Here is a 20,736-nt window from a genome sequence, read left to right on the forward strand (position 1 = left end):
CAGGCATAAGGGAAGAGTGGAAGCCCTGCTGACCATTGTTTTAGGTGTCAGTAACCTGAGTGCCTCGTTCACTGCAGGGTTTGAGCCTAAACCATCACAGGGAGAATCTTCTTGTCTGAAGCTGTTGAACAGCATCATATGTGGGGTGCTATTAGCACTGCCAACGTTTTGGGCAACCACACTGTTAACTGAGCTGGCCACATCCTGGATGGTGAGCACTCGTACCAAACTGCTGCTCTGTGGTGCCTGCATTGCCTCCAGCCTCAAAGCACCTTGACCACACTCTGGCTCTGAACAAAGAGCTTGGGATTTCTGCTCGAACACAGCCTGAGCTGCATGTTGCCTGCAGTCAGGGATGAGCTGTTTGACTGCCCACAGCAGGGAGGAGGATGCTTATGAGCCTCCTCTTTTTGAAGTCCACACTGGAGGTCAGCTCAAGTGGCATCATTTAGTGCCTCTCAGCAGCTGAGAGGAGCCTAATGCTCTGATTAAATTCTGAAACCCACCTCAACCCTAAGAAAAGCATTTAAAGAACACAAGTGCATCTTGCAGAGCTAAATCACTGGCAAGGACTGAGGCTCTTCACTTTGGTTGCTGGATCTCTGTAAGCAAAGTCAAGACCAGAGTAAATGAGGGGCTGATTTTTAGGATGTTTTGTCTGCTTTATGCCACAGTCCCTTGTAGCCACACAGGAGGAAAGGTAAAACACCATAACTTCACCTCCCAAATTGACTCATTTTTATTTGTCTTTCTTCAGCTGGTTTTTCTTTAAATATTCATTTTCTGTAGATCCAAGGCAGCTATAAAATGTTTTGCAGTTTATTTTTTTTTACATAGTCTCCCTTACCCCAGTGGCCCTAGAGGGATAAAAATGTATGTTTTTAGAAGGTCATGTATATATAATTTTAATCATTATCTTTTTCATTATCTCTTCTGTTCATGGTAGCATCTTTTCTGTAAGCATGGCAGGGTTGACCTACCATTGAACTTAGCTTCTGAATATAGTGTATTTGTTTTATACTATTACCCCAGGCAAAAACGGTTCTAATTTCAAGTGGGACTAATTAGAAAAATGCATCAATGTTGTTTTTAGCTTGGAAACTGGTGCACAGATGCCATCCAGTGTCCCTGCTTAGAATTACAGCCCAGGTCTAGGAAAGGGCCGGGTTTGACTTTAGGACTGCAGCTCCACAGAGGTTTTGTTGGTTTGTTTTTTTTAAAATTCCTGTCTTTCTGTCCCCCACCCCTTTATTTTTTCTGGCAGGTTGTCTGGCGAAAGTTGGGTGATGCTGCAAGCTCCAAACCCTCCATCAGGCAACATCTGTCAGGAAACCAGTTCAAGGGTCCCTTGTAGGAACACCATCCCAGCGACTGGAAGTGATGGATTCTGTGAAGACTGAAGAGGCAGAGCTCAGTGTTTCTGGCTGCCTGTTCTTTGGGAGTTGGGGTTGAGTTTTTTTCAGGGTTTCCCTTTTTTTCATCTTTTTTTTTTTTTTTTTTTTGTAACAATAGTGTAAATATGGCAGCTAAAGGCCTGATTTCCAGGCTGTGGTGCTCTGGAACTACTGTTCAATGGGTAACCATCCAATAATGCCAGACTTGCATCATTTGTATTGTAGTTCAAACCTGCTTTGTTGTAATGGTCTGTTTGTAGAATTAACTAACTTGAGAGAATTTCTCAGAGGAACAAGAAGAATCCTTCACCTGTGGAGAAGTCACAGTTTGTATCGCTCCTGTCCACCTGTCTGTCAGTGAGTCATAGCTGGGTTAGTGGCTCCAGGCAGCACCTTCCAAGGAAAATGCAATTCAAATTTCTTGGCTTACTGCCTGCCAAGCTCCTGAGCTGCTAACACTTTCTTTTGGAGGTCCTTATTTCCAAGAATGACACGCAACTGTTTTCACAAGGCTCTGTGTAAAGTACTGAGTGGCAAGCTAAAAACACTTGTGCCACTCTCAGTCGTGAGGTGGTACTCATCACACAAGTGTACAGAAAGGCTTGAGACTCTGGATCAGCTGTTAAGGAACTATTTTTCATGAGCAAATGACACAAGATTTCTGCAGTTGTAACGTGAATGAAGTCACTTAGCCACACATCAGTGTTCCCTACAATTACGGCAACACTTTCCCTGTAAAGTTTTCACTGCAAACCAATTCAGCAGAAACTGCCATCCTAACAGTGCTTATGGCTTTCACAGGATCTTCAAGAGCAGCTCATCTTTCACATAAGGAAGATTTGTGTGGGGTTTTTTTTAAATATTCTTGCTGGATCCCTCACCTATACTGGTTCCTGTGTAAGGTAACCAACCAACCACCTTGCAGAGCTGAATAAAAACTCCATAAACACGGGCTGTCGGGTGAGACTACTTCCTGCCATTCAAGCTTTATTTTTCTTAATGAACCAAAACAAGTGGGTTTTTCCTTCTTCAAATGGTTGTATATAAAACAATGGGACTTCTATTTTGCTATTGTGGAGTAGCTGCTTGTGTAGTTGTAAGAATTTGACTCCCTTCTTTTCCAAGTTGTCACAGCAGCTGTCCCTGTATTTCATTAGATGTTCTTTCCCAATAGTCCAAGGAAGTGGGGCTTGGTTATTAGAACTCATTGGTGTAAAATGATTTTAAAGACAGGCATGTGAAAAGATCAAAGCCTCCTCTTCAAAAGTCACATCGAGTTTAGTGATCAGTTTGAAGATTTAATGATCTCAAACACCATCACTTTCTTTTGGTTCTCTGTAAGAATCAAGTCACAGCTACAGACAGCTGAATTAGCTGGACAGGTTCTTCCTCTTAAATTAATTTGTTCTACCAGTTGAGTTCTTGACTTGTGGTATTGTATTAACAAGGAGCACCAATACAACACCAAGGAGCCCACGCTGCAAGTTAGGAAAGGGAATTGGTCCCGTGGTGTACAATAAACTAGCTGCCTGGGTGAAGAATTTGCAGTGTCAGAGCCGAAACCTGTAACCAGTAAAAAAAAAAAAAATAGAGAAGGAATACAACCAAAATACACAATACCCAGTAAGAGTAAACACCACTTCATTATTCATTGCAGAAATAAAAATGTTACAGTTGAGTTAGGTTATTTAAAAAACAACCAAGAACCACCCCCAAAACACAAGTGCATACTATCACTCACACACCCACCAGCAAATTATTTCTTCCTACTGCTCAGTCAGTGAACACTGAGCTCTCAGTCTAATCATATTTGCATCCCGTGGAGTCTGGAAAAATCCATTCTAGAGTCTGTCTCCTTTAAGATGGAGCATCTGTAAAGGAGCCTGGATTCCCTCCTCTTTGCTTTTTGTTTTGACCTCTGGTTTCTAGTCACCACTGATGATCACTTGTCTTCCTCCTGTACAATGTATACCTTGAGATTTCTGTCCCAGAAAAGGTGATGTAAAGCAGAGGTATCATTCTTCCTTAACACCTCATGCCAAACAGAGGGTTACTTTAATCTATCTGCTTGAAAGTCCATTTTAGTCTTGGTGGCATCTAATCGCTGGATTAAGCAGAGAATTGAAGTATATTGTAAACAAGGTTAATTTAGGTCAGTGAATTTTAACTAAAGCAACCCAACAGTTGCCAGCACTTGAAGAGTTAAGTGTGTTGATGACATGCTTGCTATTTAAGAAGCAGCTAGCAGGTCCTCTCAACAAGAGCTACGCTAACCAGGTTACTGGTCTCACCAGCTATGTAATTCCCATTCACATATTCCCTGCTATCAAATCTCTTCTCAAATTCTATTCAATGACTTCAAGCAAAGCTTGTTTTGTTACACCTGCAGATCTCACCTACAAAGGAAACAGTGCTGCAATTGAGGTCAATTAGCACTGCAGATCCTGAAGAGCCAGTTTACAGGGTAGCCAGCAGTTCAGCTTTACACTCTTAGGGTACTGCCCATTGTTTTTTAAGATTCCATTTGGCAGTAGCATCTTCAATGTAAGATGTGCATCAATGGTTTTGCAGAAGAACAGGACAGTGCTGTACCTTGGGGTGTTACTGTTTGGGGGGGTTTTTAGGCTTGCTACTCTTCATACTTAGCTCCATTTGAGCTATAAAGTGTCTTCCTGGGGTAAAAATGATGCTCAATTACTTTACAGGATGACTTGGGTGCTGAATTTTTCAGCTGTCTAAAAAAGATGTTTTATATGCTTATTTAAATTCACTTATCTATGCTCTAAGTCTTCAGTGAAAACTACCTGAGGAGCTTTGTACATTAAGTTGGAGGGAAACATCCCTTGAAATTGTGGCCATTAAATTGATGTATTTGGGGCAATAGGCCAAGCTAATTTCCCCAAGATTGAAGCCCTGGGTTCTGCAATCCTCTGGTAAAGAAAGCATCCACTGTTTACAAACGGACTTTGCTTGCCTAAGGAAAGTAAAATCACATCCTTGACTTTTGTTGGAGTGACTGAAGTAAGCAGCATTTCCCCAACAGTTCCTGAGATGCTGCAGTGTAACCAGCTTCAGTTGGCTCTTTGCACCTTGATAAGACTGCTGAGCACAACCTTGTTTGAGAATGGCACATTTTTATCCAAATATTAGATATGAAAAGAAATCAGTGTTAAAGTGACCTTTTATCTTTCTAGAAACTGTGGGGGAAGAGTACTACTGATCTTTTTCAAAGTGCATGACTGTAAAGTGATAAAATTGTATATTTTTCATAATGTGGGGAAAGTCTATTTGTGCTGCTTTAGAAATCAGTTTAAAGTTTGATTTCTGTTAAACCTGTGATCTTACAGCCCTGCTATATTTTCTGTATATGATTTACAAAGAACTGGAAAAGTTAGCACCTGCTGTTGTGTATATAGCAAAATTCTTTAGACCTTAGCACGCGTTTTTACCTATTACTGAACCACTTTGGCTTTTTTGGGGAGGGAAAGTAATAGTACAGATTTTTTTGATAATGTGTGTAAAACATTCATTTGAAATATTTTAGTAAAAATGAAGTAAGAGATGGATTGTGATAGTGTATACTTCTAGTTGAATAAAATAAAAGACCTTCTTTTTAAAATAAACTGATGAATAAGATTTGGGAGAGCACTGCTGAAATATCTTGCAGGAGGTACCACAGGTATGAACTCTGAGCTCTAATAGGAAAAACCTGGAAATCCACTAAATTCAGAACCAATTTTATTTGGGTAGACGTGAACAAAGTAGTCCCATTTATAACTATGATGTACATCACAGTAGGCTGTTACATTCAGACTTTCACACTTAGAAAATATATATATTATGTACAGGAATTTGCAAATAGGTGTAAACATACAATATTTTAAGATACCAGTACATTCCAAAACAAAACTATCAGCAAGGCAAACACCTCAAAATTATTCCAGTCAGCTAGCATTCAGAATCTCTCTTAAATAAAGCAGCTTTTACGCTTGACATCGTGTTGTTTTAATTATTACTAAAACTGAAGCTTCTTATTATAGATCAAATGTCATGGTATCTGCTATTGTGAGACTCAAAAATAGGCACTGAGTTCTAGAAGGAAATTTTCTTCTTACTGATATAACTGAGCCAATATGGCTGGTTTTGCTAGTACAAAGTAATCCAGTGCTGGAATAAGTCAAGACAATTGAAACTTAAGTCAAATGTATAAAGTTAGAATAGATACTGCAAAGCTGATTAAAATCTAGAAGCCTATATAACTCACCATAAACAATATCGCAAACAGATCACCTAAATTTTCATTTAATCTCCATTTCTTCATCTAAATTATACAGATTACCCTCCTCTTCATCTTTACAACATAGGTTTTGGCTAGCTACTCCTGCCTAGTCAACATAAAGGTATATCGTGCAAATTACCTCATGCTATCTCATCCATGTAGCACGTCCAAGTCCTGCTACAGGTGGCATACCAGGTGGTGGAATTGGAGGTGGTACAGGTGGCTGTCCACCTGGGGGAACAGTAGGTGGGGGGTAACTAGCTGGTGGCATTCCCAGCCCTGGAGGTGGATGAGGTGGTACTGCATGAGTTGGAGGCAGTCTCGGAGGTGGGAAATTAGGGTTGTATGTAGGTGGAGGAGGATATCCGGGAGTAGGAGGTGGAATATTGGGTGGGGGGAAAGAAGCAGGAGGTGGAGGTGGAACTGGTGGTGGAGGGTTGGGAGGATAGACATGAGGATGATATGGTAGATGAGTTGGTGGTCCATAGGCTGGTGGTAAAGCTCCGTATGTTGGTCCTTCTGTTTTCATCATTGACTGAAGACTCTGGTAACCCTCCCCTGACATGTAAGAATTTGTAGTAGACATCCCTGTAATATAACTGGTGGGGGGTGGGGGCGGGGGACGATGTGGCAGAGGTGGAGGTTGATGTACTGGGGCAGGATGAGCAGGGGGAGGAATCTGGACCTTTGGCATATCTACTGAGTCCACAGTAGTAGATTGCTCTGGTTCTCCCATTGAAACTGCAGTTGTCAGAGGAGGTTTGCGCTCTGCAAAAGAAAATGGCATTTATTTTTTGAAGGACAGTGGCAATAACAGCTTCTGAGTACTTTGTAATTTTCTTCCTGTTAACACTGTGAAAGAGAACTCAATTCTGCAAGTCTCTGAATGCCATATGGTATCCAGTCAGACCTTATTAGGTCACTAAAAAAAACCCCAACCCTAAGCTGCCTAACAAAGCCCCAAGATCAGCTTTTTCCATTCTAAAAGTTACTGTTTTCTTGTCATTTAAATACTGTTGTACCATCGCAGAATTAGCAGATTGGATGGAGGGAATCACAACTACCCAAGACACCAACAATCTTTTGATGAGTGATTCCATCTTCTTTAGTCCAGGCCTCCTTTCTACCTCTTTGATAGTTCAGGAGGTGGCCTGGAATTACCGTCTGCACTTCACCTGTCTCTCATTTTGGGAAATACTATTTGAGAACAAGGGCCAAAATCTCAAGTCTTTAACACTCAGTTCTAAACCTGTTTACTAAAAGAAAGGAAAAAAAAAAAGAAATCCAGAGGGTAAGTAAGAAGGACGTGAAATCTGATCAGTTCTGTTCCACTGATGAGTTTCAGGGAACTCAGTACCTGACACTCTGCAGAAGTTCATGAAAAGGTCAGCACTTTGCAGGATGACACTTGGTCATTTCTGGGAAGAACATGCTTTAAGCTCTCTTTAAATAAGAATCTTTCTTTTCCCCCTCTTAATGCAGATATTATAAAGTAAATAATACCACTAGGATGACTGACCTAATATCCACCTCTCTCTAAGGTAAGAGTCAGTATGAAAAAGAATCTGGGGCATCTTGACATCCATTTTGCTCGTATATGTAAGCATCTAAAACACTGCTCAGTAAGAAAAGTTACTCAGAAGCAGATGTGGGGCAGTCACTTCCAGTGGCACACAGCAACTAAACTGTCAGTGTTAAACAGAATTTGAGATCAATCCACCTTCCAATACTTCTGTTCATTTGGTCAATATGCATTCTTAGTTTTTAACTGATTTTTCCACAGAGCTGCCCTCTAAAGACTGCTCTGAAAATATTTCAGTGCTTATACAATTATAGCCTTCTATAAACAAATGCAAAGAGGAAAATTTTAGGTAACAAGGGAAATAAATCCATTACCTGCCTAAATAGGATTTACTTTATGTAAGCAGTCATAATTTTAACAGCAAAATTGTCCCCTAGGACAGCCACACAATTAGATCATGCAAGGGGGATATGGTGGCTGGAGTACCTAGGATTTCAATGACTTCTACCTCCTAAATTATACCAGGCAATAATTTCCCCGTTTGCTCATTTTCTGGATGCCAAGACGTACATTCAAGATTTAACAACAGAAGGAATAATGAACATGGTTATTTAGGAAAAATACCCTAAAATTCTTCATTAGATTTTCACAAATGGGAAAAAAATGGTCCTACTATATTTCAGAGCAGTGCTCCTCTCCTGTAGGCTGCCACCTTACAGCTACATTATGGACCACGGGCTGTAAAATATTTATGTCATATTTAAGGGTCACTGGAAGGACAGCTAATGCATCAAGGCACTGGAAGCACAGTTTTACAGCAGTATAGCTTATTTTGCAAACATAAGGCACATGTACAGTTCTCCGGTAGATTTTTATCCTCTTTTGAGACACAGCAAAAAAAGTTATCTCCTTTTTGTTCAGAACTTACACACCTGCAGAATTTCTGTACTACAGATGGAAGACTTCTATATGAGAGCTGGAAGCTGCTCTAGTAATCTGATCTTTCCTAAGTCCTTTTCATCTGCTACTGACAATTAGTTTTAGTCTTCTAGGCCTTTAACAGTTTTGTTTTGCCTTTGCCCACCTAGTATAGTCTTGTTTCCAAAAGTTTTTTACTTCTGTCTGGAAAAGCCTGTGCTACTAAGTCAAAACTCTCTAGAGCTTATCTACCTTACACTTTTACTCACCAAGCTGATTAACCAAGGCAACAAAGCCCTGCCCACACCATTACCTACCACCACTTGAATGAAAAGCAAGGCAATTAACAAGAGTAAATGTGTTTAAGAAAATAAAAGCTTACCTGGAGGTGGATGTGCAGGAGGTATTGGTGGATGTGAAGTTTCAATTTTAGGAATTTTAGATGGTGGTGGTGGTTCTAAAAAACATTTGTCAGTTCCTAATTGGTTATTGCTTTGCAGTAATTTCCAAATTCCAACTCTGGTCTCATGCTAACCATTATCACAGCATATTACACAATGCAAAAGTACAGTGGAAATCCTATATAGTAGTTATGTTTAATAAAGAACACTGAAATCAAACCCTTTATATAAATAAAGTGGCATCAAGTATCACATACAAGTCTTCCAAAAGAACATATGCTACAAGTTCAAGTGACTGTAACTAGAAACAAACTAACTGTCCCAAGAACAGAACATAACTGAAGATGAACAAGTAGAAGTTTTCTAGCCCTAAAGTGTAACTTGTGAATCGTTGAAACAGATCTCAGAAGTTGAGCTATGATCTGCTAGGGAAACATGTATCAGAAACCAAACAAAATGGCAATTGCACAGGAGAGAGGAAGGAGAAGGGGCAGCTCTCTGGACTCTATCTGCAGAGCTAGAGAGGAGTTTAGTGTCAGACTGAGTAAGGAAGTACATCCCATCTATCCTGAAATACTTCGCTCCCAAACAGCAAAATGAAGAAAAGCCCCAAAACCAAAAAACCTAAAAGAACCAGATGTGATCACTGCAGTGAATCTGCAATCCTTAAGCCAAACTATGCATAGATACAAAATGGCTTTTAGTGACAGCCATGCCAACAACCTGCTACAAATATCACTCATTACCAACACACTTATTGCTAGCTCAGTCACTTAGTAACATGGTACCTCTGGTCACTTCAAGGCCTCAGAGCTTGCTCAGAGCTACTCCCAAATGATGCATGGGTTTACACACTGAGAGTTCGAGTAGTATTAAGGGACTCTTGGGACACAGTTATACCCAATTTTTTCAAGTTTTGCAGCTAGGAACATTTTTTAAATAGCTGAAGTATATATTTAAAGAGTCATTCTTAGAATCAAAATCATTTAGAACTGCCAGCAAACTAAGTGCATGTTAGCAAATGACTTCTCCTGGTGTAAACAGTAAAATGGAAGCAATATGAATGGAATAGTAATATTTACCTGCTGACTTTGTTTCTTCTTTTGGAGATACAGCCTGTTTGAAAAAAAAAAAAGAATTAAAATGAAACTGTTGCAAAATATGAAGCATCTTAAAATGGTAACAAGTGAGCAAAATAGGGAACAACTTACCACCTGCTGAAGAGCTTCTGTACAGATTGACTAAACCAAAACCACTTTCCAACTCTGAACTAGCTTTCTCCTCCCTCCCCTAAAAGGAGGCATGGCAAATCCTTTATTTATTCCTGTATTTTTATCAGGAAACTAATAATGTGTAATCACAAGTCTAGAGCACAAGTCTTAGGAAGAGAAGCTGAAGGAGCTGCAGTTATTTAGCTCAGGGTTCCTTACAGAACCTTACAGTTCCCTACAACTACCTGAAAGGAGGTTTCAGTGAGGTAGGAGTGAGTCTCTTCTCCCAGGTAACGAGTGACAGGACAAGAAGAAACAGCCTCAAGTTGTACCAAAAGAGCTCTAGACTGGATAGTAGGGAAACTTTCTCCACAGAACCAATGGTTAGGCATTGGATCAGGCTGTCCAGGAAAGTGGTTGAATCACCATCCCTGGAGGTATTAAACAGATGTGTAGATGTGGCACTTGGGGACATGGTTTAGTGGTGGACATGACAGTGCTGTGTTAATGGCTGGAGTTGATAATCTTAGAGCTCTTTTCCAACCTAGATGATTTTATGATCTCTTTACAGAGATGCAAGAAAAACACTAAACAAAGTCAAATCACATTGGCAAAGCCCAGCTTAACTGGCAGAATGAAAAGACTGGAAAAATAGCAGGGATTTTAGATACAGCATCTCCTGTTGAGTACTACATCTCATTTAATACATTTATCATCCACCACACACACATCATGGTCTAGTACACTGCTCACTGAGCTGAAAACAGACTTTGCCTCTCTTCCTGGTTCTGCTTTGACCTGTTGCTCAACCTCTGCCAAACTCACTTCATCTCAGTCACATTTATGCCCATTGTACCTGGAAATAGCTTCTTTTTAGGACTCCACATTTTGTGCAGCAAAGGAGGTGAGACTGCCTACTATCTAGTTCCCTGGATCCTTTAACCTCTCCACTTTGGTTTTTGGTTGGATTTTGTTTAAGCCAAGAGTCACCATCCCTGGAAGTGTTTAAGAGGTGTCTGGACCTGGTACTGGAAGATATGGTTTAGGGTTTACAGCAGTGGGAGGTTGATGGTTGGACTCCATGGTCTTAGAGGTCTCCTCCAACCTTGATGGTTCTATGACACTAATCACTGTGTATTTGTTAACATGGAGCAATGCTCAAAACCACAACATCACTGAGGTACATCATTAGAATGGAACAGGAAACTGGAGCTAAATAACTCATGTGACAGAAAAACAAACATCACTTTAAACTGTATGTATGCTAAATAAAAGAAAGAAAAAAGAAATAATCAAGCAGCAACAAACCTGAAGTCTATAAACCTTTAAATCACTTCTCCAATAATGGCAGATGCTAAAATAGAGATATTTATTTGGTGCTTCTGTATGTGTTGCCCCAGCCAGGACATCCCAGGGTCATAATAAATAATCAACATGATTTATGAGCATGCTGATGGTTATTTAATACTTTCAGGCTCAATCCATACCACAGTGGAACTGTTCTTTTGCTGCAGTTTCTATGTGCACTAAAATTGCTCCCACTAAGAACTTCTAGTTGAATCCAACTAAATATACTATTTATGTCTAATGATTCACAAGTATATTTTCAGTGAACTCAACTGAAAATTCAAGCGCTCTTCACCACTAGAGATGCAGAGGATGTGCAGATGCTTTAGACATCTGGTATGGGTTTGTAAGCCATGGGCCAATGCCTCAGCTGCTTGAAAGTATCTTGGCTCAGGAGAAGGTAATGGAGTTTTAAGACTTCATGTAAATTGAAATTCTGGCCTCCAGGAACAAAGTGGATTTCTGTTTTGCACAAACCAAAGGAGAAGTCAGGCAAAGCTCTATTTATAGAAGGAGGCAAAGTTTTATGGTACATCTAACTGAGGAACATTTTAGAAGCACCAAGTAAATCTCTCAAACACCAAATATCTTGTTCTCCCAGGCTGCCTTTTGGGAAAAGAACCATTTCAGATGACCACATCTGCTTTTCTCAAACCCATGCTGTTTGTGCTGTTCTCCTACAAACCTGTCACATCACCCTTTGTTTTCTACTTGCTAGGGATGCCTGCAGTGTACCAGGATTTCACTTTTTGTCTGTACTATTTACTTCCTTCATTATACGGTGACAGACCTCAAGCTAATTTCAAGAAAAGGTACATTTCTCTGATGGCTTAACCAGAGGTTAAAGAACAACAGATGCTATTCATGCAAAGGCATCACTTTTTTCCATGAGGTAGTTCATTAGCACATGGGATGAGGCAAAATCAGTAGTGCTGTAAAGGCAGAGCCTTTACATGAATGAACAAGCATTCATAACAACTCAGAATCAGTTGGATGCACATAGAAAAAAACCATATGGTTTCTGATGTGTCAAACTGTCCCAGGCATTTTTGTTGAAGGAAAATAAGAGTTCCCTGCCCTACAGATCTGACAACTCAAGCAGAATTTGTGCTGATGGCATAAGAAGCATGAAAAGAAATACATAATACCTATAAAGAGCACTCACAATTTTCAAGCTAAGTGACACATTATCAGCTCTCTATCCTGAACAATGCTAAAGTTCAGTACAACAACTAAAAATTTCAGTGCAGGTGTTTTTCTCTAGTAGGCTCTATCCTAAAATTAAAAGACCAAAGTTTTGCAGAGTGACATTTTTGTCTTTTTTGGGAGGCTGCTATGACGAAGATCGTGCAATCCTCCAGCTCCATTTCATTCTATCATTTGCTGCTTCCTCTTGGTTTTTGGTTTTGTTTGATTTTTAGGTTGGGGTTTTTTTTATTCCCTGATGTCTGTTCTCTAGTTTGGGCAAGCATTAATTACCAGCTAGAGCAAAAGCTGTAAAAGCTGTACAAAATTTACTTCCTAAATGGACTTGTTCCAAAGATTTTCTGAAAACACTCCTCTTGCTAAGTACATGCAAGAAGATTTCAGTAACACTTTAACACTTTTTTTTTTTTTTGGATAAGTTACAAGAGCAAAAAAATAACCACAAAAAGTGTAGATTAAAGTCTGAAAGCTTCGTTTGAACTTGATGACTGTGGAAAAGCACTCAGAGTACTTGTGATACTACCCAACTGCTAATGTACCTTCTTATTTTCAATTATGAGGTGATAATATGGAGAAAGTGAAACTTTAAAGTACGATGAATTTACAGGCTTCTACTGTTATTGTATTTTGAAAGACTTTTTAAAGAATTTTCACATACTCTTAACATTTGTAATCGAAGAGTCAAATAACATCTCCATCAGCATTGTGCACATCTCTACATTTACATGTGACACAAGAAACCTTCCCTAAACCAACCCTTAATAGAGAAAACAACGAGGTTTGATAGCACAGAACCAAGAACAGTGAGAACTTCAAAAGCTTATGTTGACTTAAAAGTCTCTCCACTGATTTCACCTCAAGTAGCAGAGGTGAGGAATGGTCTCCTGCCATGGCTGCAGGGAGAGGACTAGTGGGAATGGTCATAAACTGAGGTTGGGGAGATTCAGATTAGATGCTAGGTAAAAGGTTTTCCCTGTGAGGGTGTTCAGGCACTGGGATATTGCCCAGGGAGGTGGTGGAGTCACCATCCCTGGAAGTGTTTAAGAGGCACCTGGATCTGACACTGCAGGATATGGTTTAGGGTTTAGGGGTTACAGCAGTGTCAGGTTAATGGCTGGACTCACTCTTAGAGGTCATTTCCAAACTTGATGATTCTATGATTCTATGTGGAATAACAATGTGATATGCCAAAACTGCAAAGGCTTTTCTGCATTAACATAATTGCTATATTACCAGTGAAAATCTACCACATAAAAGTAACTATGAGCTCATTCCTAAAGCAAACACAAGTTTGCAGCTCACTCCAGCCTTTAAATGAACACCAAATCAGCCTGAAAAAAAATCACAAGTTAAAGTTCAAAGTTCAACTTACTGCTGGTCTTTTAATCTGTCTAGGAGGACTTGACTGGGGAGAGGGTTTTTTAGACTGCTGTGCTTGTGTTTGCTGCTGCTGCTGCTGTTGTTGTGCTGACTGTTGCGACTCTTTGGGCTGCTGAGTCTGGGATTGCTCTGAACTCTGGGATTGCTGTGGCTGCTGTACCGTGGGTGCCTGGGGTGTAGATTGAAGAGACGGTGGCTGCTGCAACTGGTGAGGAGTATGATGAGGCATTTGCTGTTTTCCCTGTGAGTACAGATCCAGGATCTGATGACAGATATCTTAAGAATAAAGAAAAACAGAATCAGAAATATTATACCCCTATACTGCCCAAGTGTACATTTAACACACAATTATCAACTCTGCTTTTTACTGGACATCAGTTTTGGAAAAAATAATTGCAAATATTGCTCACTGTTATAATGAACCCAGATTTCACTTTTTAAAACAGACTGATTTTCAGTTCATACTTGTATTTCTGAATGTCTTCTGCCTGTGCTGAACAACATGTAGATGTATATACACACCTTCCAGAAGAACAACAATGTTTTAAGAAACTAATGAAAAGAGTAGTACTAAATTCTTCTTCCAACATGTTAGGAGCTAAAGGTTTGTAACAAAACATGTAGGACTGACTGATAACGGACAAGGACAGCACTCAAGGAAAAGAAAACCTTTCTAAAAGAAAGCCAAGTGAGCTCTTCCCATGAGCATTCACTGTAGTAGCAGAAACTAGAGAGATTCTCATTCTACAACCCTCACTGACAAGAATTCAGCAGAGGATCTATCTAAAACTGAAGGAACTTTGAAGGAAAAAACCCAATAGTAAAACCAAAGAACGTAACCATTAGAGAAATCAGAACTGTAGGGTATTCACCTCAAAGTTCCAAGAGCAACAAAGGCTAAACCATCTGTACAGCAACACACAGTTTCCCTTAAAAATCCTTCAGAACCCAATGCCAGATTGTGACAACCATAATCTTTTTAGGAAGTCTCCTAAAGCAATTTATGCAACTGGAAGAATGCTCAGCCTGGCGCTTGCAAGTCAGTAAAAACTTAAATGAAGACAAATTAGTGGCCACATAACCACAATTCCCTTAATAAGAATCAAGAAAGGTCTTGTTTTATTTTATGAACTTCCTGGGGTTCTCTCCCTCAAGAGGAGAAGTTTAAGATAGCTTTATTGATGAGAAAGATCCATAACTCATCCCCTATGGGAATTCATCCCCTATAATCTGTTTTTCAGACATGCTATACCACAAAAAAAACCCCACCCTAGCATAATTTGGTCAAAGGGGACAGATACCCATGAGAAAACCACTGGAAACCAGGCCCCATTCATTGCAGTGTTTATACAAGTACTTATTTAAAATGGGGAGAAGGGACTCATTAAAAAATAGACACTGTGACAATTTAGACTACTCAGCTGTGCTGTAAACTAAACAAGCTGTAAAGCAAATATTGACCAGAAGACTAATCGTGACGACTAAATGTGTTTCTAGACTAAGCCAGTCTAGTAAGTTCAATCTAAAACCTGGTTAAGGCATAGCACATAGGACCTGAGTTACATACTCAGCACATGATTATTTTGACTAAAACCTAGCCAAAAATCAACTTGCATTTACTTATGACCTAGACCACACAGTTAAAAGAAATACTCCTCTGTTTGTGTAAATGATTTTCATACCTTCCAAAACATCAACAGGAACATCTTGGACAAACTGCTCCCACCATCGTCTGTACATTGGTTTTGATGTCCATTCCTGGATTTCAAACTTACACAAACGGCCTGCTAAGTACATAACTGCAACAGCTATGATCTCAGGCTCCCACTGCAGGGACAGTGTAGTGCAGAGACTGGAATATAAAATAAACCAGAACAAAATAAACCCCTGAAGATTGCCTGATTGGCAAAGTAACAACATTTTAATCTATGACAGCTATAGTTAACAGGGTATAAAATCCTACCACACTTTTAACAGCTCAGGCAGTTTTAAACTGCTTAAAAAGCCTTGTTAAACAAAACAGTTTAGAAAACTAAACTGTTTCTGCACTACCACTATCAGGAAACAAGGTAATTTTACACAGAGGGGATATGCCTGCAGAAGTCATACAACACAGAGGAACATCAAGCTTGGGGTGTATAAACAGAAAACATAACTTATGCTATATATAAAGTAAGCAACAGTAACTATTTCACTTTCAGGGGGTCTCCCAGAAGTATCTTACCTGTCATTGACAAATGTCCATGCCATTTGAACCAGTTTTTGAATCTTGTTTTTGTCTCCTGGAACAGAATCAGAAAATATTTAAGCAATAAAATTAGGAAGCACAAACAGTTTCAAATAGAATATTCTTGCACTGTTAGGGTATCTTAAGTTCTGAAAATAACAGGCATTACTTGCTCACCCTGCAGTATTTTACCTTTGAGTTGTTTGGCATACTTGAGAAGAAATTGGTATGGATGCTCCACTTGCAAATCAAACTTTATTGTCTGTAGTAAGATTCTTTCAAGGACCATCACTTCTTCCTAGAGAATGTTACAAGGTAACCACAGTATTATTCCTAATTTGATTCACTAATATTTTACACTCTCACAGAGCATCACCACACAGCACCTCCAGGCAACCACGTTTGTCTGCTTTTGCTTGATTAGGGTTTTCTCCAAAGGGAACTTAAAATATTATTTTAAACCCAGATACCTTTTCTTCACATTTAGGTGAGTGAGGACAGGGAACGTGAGGCTAAAAATTCCTTTTCCTCCATGGAGGAATGAACCAAACCAGACACAGCATGAAAGTGCTGAATATACAGAAGCACAACAAAAAAGGAAAGCTCTCACCACATTTCTCTCCTGAGTTTCAGATCCTTCTGCTATTTATAATATGCAAATTTTGAGAGAAGCAAAGTTTTACCAAGCCAATACTCTAAACAGGAAACTTGTCAATACTTTTGAACTCTAGTTCTCTTATTTAAGATTTGCTGTTCATTGCTTCCTAAAGTCACATTAAGATTGTCAAATATGATTTATGTCTCGATGACATTTCTTGCTCTGACTGAAATGACTCAAATTTACCTTAATTTGAAAAATAAGATCAAAATTTACATGAAATAAAATATAAAGCAATTATCCCCCAGAGAGCTTCCAAAGCTACTTGTATTAGGGAGAATTGTTTTCCCAGCCACCCATCCCACTACCCAGAAGAGCCATAAAACGTGTGCTGAACATCTGATTTAATTTAGAAGAACTGAAAATCAGCCGGTGCTCTAATGAATGTATCTCATTTTACTAGAGCACAATAAGATGAAATCAATTTCAACAGGAGTATTTTTACCTTTGGGTCATCTCCAAACTGTCCAAACTGTACATCGTTTAGCAAGCTACGAGCTGTTTTAATTATATCTTTACATTTCTTAGGTGTTTCTTCAACCTTTCCTGCCAGGAAGAGACAGCAGGCTCCTGTCACCTAAAAGCAAAGTGGTTTCAGAGAGTTGTCTGCATGTACAATACACTGTTACACTGCAATACAGTGTTACACCTTAAAAGCACTGTCAGTTTCCATTAACAGTTCTGCAGAAGTTTCTCAGGAAAGACTTACTGAGCATCTTAATTTCTAATTTTGATACAGTGTAATTTAAATATTTACTTCCTCAAAGGAAAAAAAAATACAGAATTGGGAAGACTGTCCATTTTATACAACTGCATTTCTAGGTCAGAAACCCAATGCACAATTTGTTCTGGTTCAGCAATGTCTGTCAGGCAGTTTTGAGATGGTATTTACACTTATTTTTTTCATTTAGCCAATACAAGTGCCAGCACTATAGCTGTTACTCTTTCCAAAGAACAGTATCAGCAAGATATAACTGCAATGTCAATAGAAATATGTTTCTGAGCACCAACAGAAATGTGTAAACAATCCAGAGCAGTGTATTTTAAGCTGCAGTGATTAAAAGACAAAATGCTCATTTTCCATCAGAGTGGTCGACAGCACTAACACCCAAGTGATTAATCACCATTTCAAATAGTCCATGCCTAGTGCAATCATTGAATGAAGTCATCAATATTCTAAATACTTACATATCTTGGGAACTGTTTGAAGGAATGAAACATATAAAACCGATGGAAATAAATTATTCCTGTTGCTAGAGTATCATAATGTCTGTGGTGCAGGATAAGGACTTTCAAACAGCACACACAAAACAATTTCAAACCAAACATGCATGAAGGATTCTGCTGCATCAAGCACCTCAAGTAACTGGCTGTTCAGTGACCAGTTAGAAAACACTGCAAGAAAAACAGGAGCTTTAGAAAAAACAAGCCACAAAAGCCCTTAAATTTGTGTAAATACCACAATTCAGCCCAGATGCAGCTGATACCTAAAGCATTTACTGGAGGTGTGCAAAGTCCTGATCATGTTTGCAGGGGGATCCACACAAGGTCACCCTCGTGTTACACTGGACCTGCTTCAGAGAAGCTCAAACCAACAGTAGGTACATGAAGGAACAGAACAGTTATCACTTCACATTAAAGTCTTGGTGTGGAGGAAAGTTACTAACTATCCACACCTACAAATATAAATAAAATCTGAACATGCTCCCTACTCTTCTCTTTAAGAAGAGTAAAATTTCATCTTCATGTTTTATTAAACAAAAAATAAGGACATTAAAGGAAACATAGGAATATAGGGAGCAGAAAATTTAAGTGGCCATCTATGAGAGAATGGGACAGTCAGGAGAACTTACTAATATACACAAAGTTGTATATCCCAAACCAAACAAAACCAACAGCCACCAAAACCTAAGCCTGGGGAGGCAGAGGTTGGAAGCCTCAGAGGCACAATCTATAGAAAAAGTGAGTTCAAAATTTGAGAAGTTACATAGATTAATAGAGTGAGATACCAAGTTTCGTAACTGACAAAAGTTACCCTTAAGTGGCAAGTCTGTACCATCTTACTTCCCTATTGCCAAAATGGTTCAGTTGGAAACTTGTTCATCCAATAAATAGCTGAAAACTGTGTAGGAACACGACATCAAAAGGCAAGTCAACTCTAAACTATTTTTGATTAAGAAACCTTTGAATGGCTAACTAAGCACGTGACATTTCTTGTACATTTTCTTCTGAAAAAAATCACCATTCACAAAGACATTTTGTGCCAACATGAGTTTAAAGGATACAGCCCTAAACGTGTTCCCACATCGAAGATGAACCTGGCTCCCTCCCGGCGGTACCGAGCCTCAGTCGCTGGATCAAGCCCTTCTAGCTGGGATGGTGTATGTGCCAAGTCTTTCTTATCCCAGTACCAACATGGCTTTGTATGGTCCAGGTTTGCCAAGTTTACAGAAGGGCTGGAATTTTCTTTATTCTCCTTCATTTATTAAAACAGAATTGTCCTTGCTCTTTACGTTTTCAAAAAGGAAATCTTCAGAGAGTCACTTCAGGACCTTGAAGAAAAGAAAAAAGGATTTCTTGAGAAATGGAGAGGACTTTCCCTCCCATCCCCTGCTCAGAAATGGGTAAAGAGGAAGTTTAAGCTTGCCTGTTGGAAGGGACTTTTTCTATGCTCAAAGACTATGCTTTGGGGAGACACTGTCCCAGGTTGCCCACGGAGGCTGTGGCTGCCCCAACCCTGGCAGTGTTCACAGCCAGGTTGGATGAGCCTTGAGCAACCTGCTCTGGTGGGAGGTGTCCCTGCCCAAGGCAGGGGTTGGGACTAGATCACCTATAAAGGCCCATTCCAACCCCTAAAATTCTATGCTACTAATAAAGAGCCTTGTCCTTATCCTCCCCATATACTGCAAATTAAATACAAACAGCCATAGGTTACCCTTGCTATTACCTGTTTAATAAAGAACTTTCAAGAATGCATCATCCACACTATTTGCTGCTTCTCAGCAGAACAACTTTTACCTACTTTGTCCATAAATGTAAGGAAAAAACAGATTCAGTGATGGCATCAGAAAGATCTGAAAAGTTTGGGGGATTAACTCACTGTTGGTAACTAGGAAACAGGTTGGTGAGGTGAGCCTGAATGGCCACTGAAACATGTGACCACAGAGATCCTGGGGGGTAAGAGCAGCAACCACTTGGCAGAAAGCTTTGTACAGTGATCTGTACTTGTATTACTTGAAGATAAAAAGGTAACAAAATCACTGTTCTTTCACACACTGAGATCAAGAGAACTGATGTCTGTAGGGTAAGGCAGCAACTAAACTAATCCCCAAAACAAGGAAGTCGAGTCCACTCCAAGGGTTAACTATTTGCCTGTGTAGGTATACTCAGACGACAAAGCTCTGCAGCAGCTTTCTGGTGTTTGACTTACCACCAGTGCTCAGCCATGCCTCAGCTTAAAGGCACAATGGAAACTGTCTCCTTGCCTTTATTCCTTTCAGGCACAAAACTACCTCCCTGTAATTCAACCAACTACAGATACCGCGCACAAATTGCTGCAGCCACCCGCGGATGTTTGCACAACAAACAGCGATTAACGCGATGCAAAACATTCGCTCTAAGCCAAACAACCAGAGGAAGACTCAAACTTGAAGCTCTTCAAACCGAGCTGTTCATTTTCCAGACGTTTCGCTTCCGAGAACGGAAGGAAGATCACGTGCACCGACAGAAACACGATGCCTACAATCAGCACTTAGCTCCGCTGCGGAAAGTTTCTCTTTTTTTTTCAGGAGGAAAGAAACTGTCTTTGCCTCGCGGTGGTTCTGGGGGCACCTTCACAGCTCACAGGCAGACCCAAATTCACCAAACAACTGAATGGCTAGTAGAAATTATTTCCAGAACCAACAAAAGGAGCTGTGCCGCGACTACAAATCCCCGTAACGTTTACTAGAAAAGCGCTGCTTTCACCACGGTGAGGATTGTTGTTCCTTACAGCTTGTTTAGCTTCCTAACACCGAAACAGGCTAAAACACGAATAACGCCAGAAGCGCCCGAAGCGCCGCGAACACCTCCTATAAGGAGCGGTGAAAGCATTTCCAAGTAAAGAACGGGGAATGAAAACCATCAGCGCGCAAACATCCCGACGGAACCACCTCCAACATCCTAAAGGAATCACCTCCAGCATCCTAAAGGAA

General features: G+C 39.9%; 1 protein-coding gene across 1 annotated transcript; it reads right to left on the minus strand.

The window, feature by feature from the left end:
• Positions 1 to 5,115: 5,115 nt before the first annotated feature.
• CCNK (cyclin K) lies at positions 5,116 to 19,067 on the minus strand. Its single transcript, XM_009072159.1, has 10 exons — positions 18,829 to 19,067; positions 17,732 to 17,813; positions 16,989 to 17,120; positions 16,078 to 16,183; positions 15,883 to 15,940; positions 15,341 to 15,510; positions 13,651 to 13,934; positions 9,597 to 9,630; positions 8,496 to 8,570; positions 5,116 to 6,441 (listed from the first exon to the last, which is right to left on the minus strand). The coding sequence occupies exons 1-10, from the start codon at positions 19,023 to 19,025 to the stop codon at positions 5,819 to 5,821; spliced, it is 1,761 nt and encodes a 586-aa protein (XP_009070407.1). The 5' UTR covers positions 19,026 to 19,067; the 3' UTR covers positions 5,116 to 5,818.
• Positions 19,068 to 20,736: the final 1,669 nt, after the last annotated feature.

The sequence above is a fragment of the Acanthisitta chloris genome, unplaced genomic scaffold (assembly GCF_000695815.1).
Source record: "Acanthisitta chloris isolate BGI_N310 unplaced genomic scaffold, ASM69581v1 scaffold14320, whole genome shotgun sequence".
Taxonomy (NCBI): Eukaryota; Metazoa; Chordata; class Aves; order Passeriformes; family Acanthisittidae; genus Acanthisitta; species Acanthisitta chloris.

Bases quoted from the DNA above. Each gene is read 5' to 3' on its own strand.
- CCNK (XM_009072159.1), bottom strand. From the start codon at position 19,025: ATGAAGGAGAATAAAGAAAATTCCAGCCCTTCTGTAAACTTGGCAAAC. The intron at 17,814-18,828 runs GTATCCTTTAAA...CCTGCACCACAG, and splicing joins GTGGGAACACGTTTAGGGCT to ACATTATGATACTCTAGCAA. The intron at 16,184-16,988 runs GTAAAAATACTC...AACATTCTCTAG, and splicing joins AGTTTGGAGATGACCCAAAG to GAAGAAGTGATGGTCCTTGA.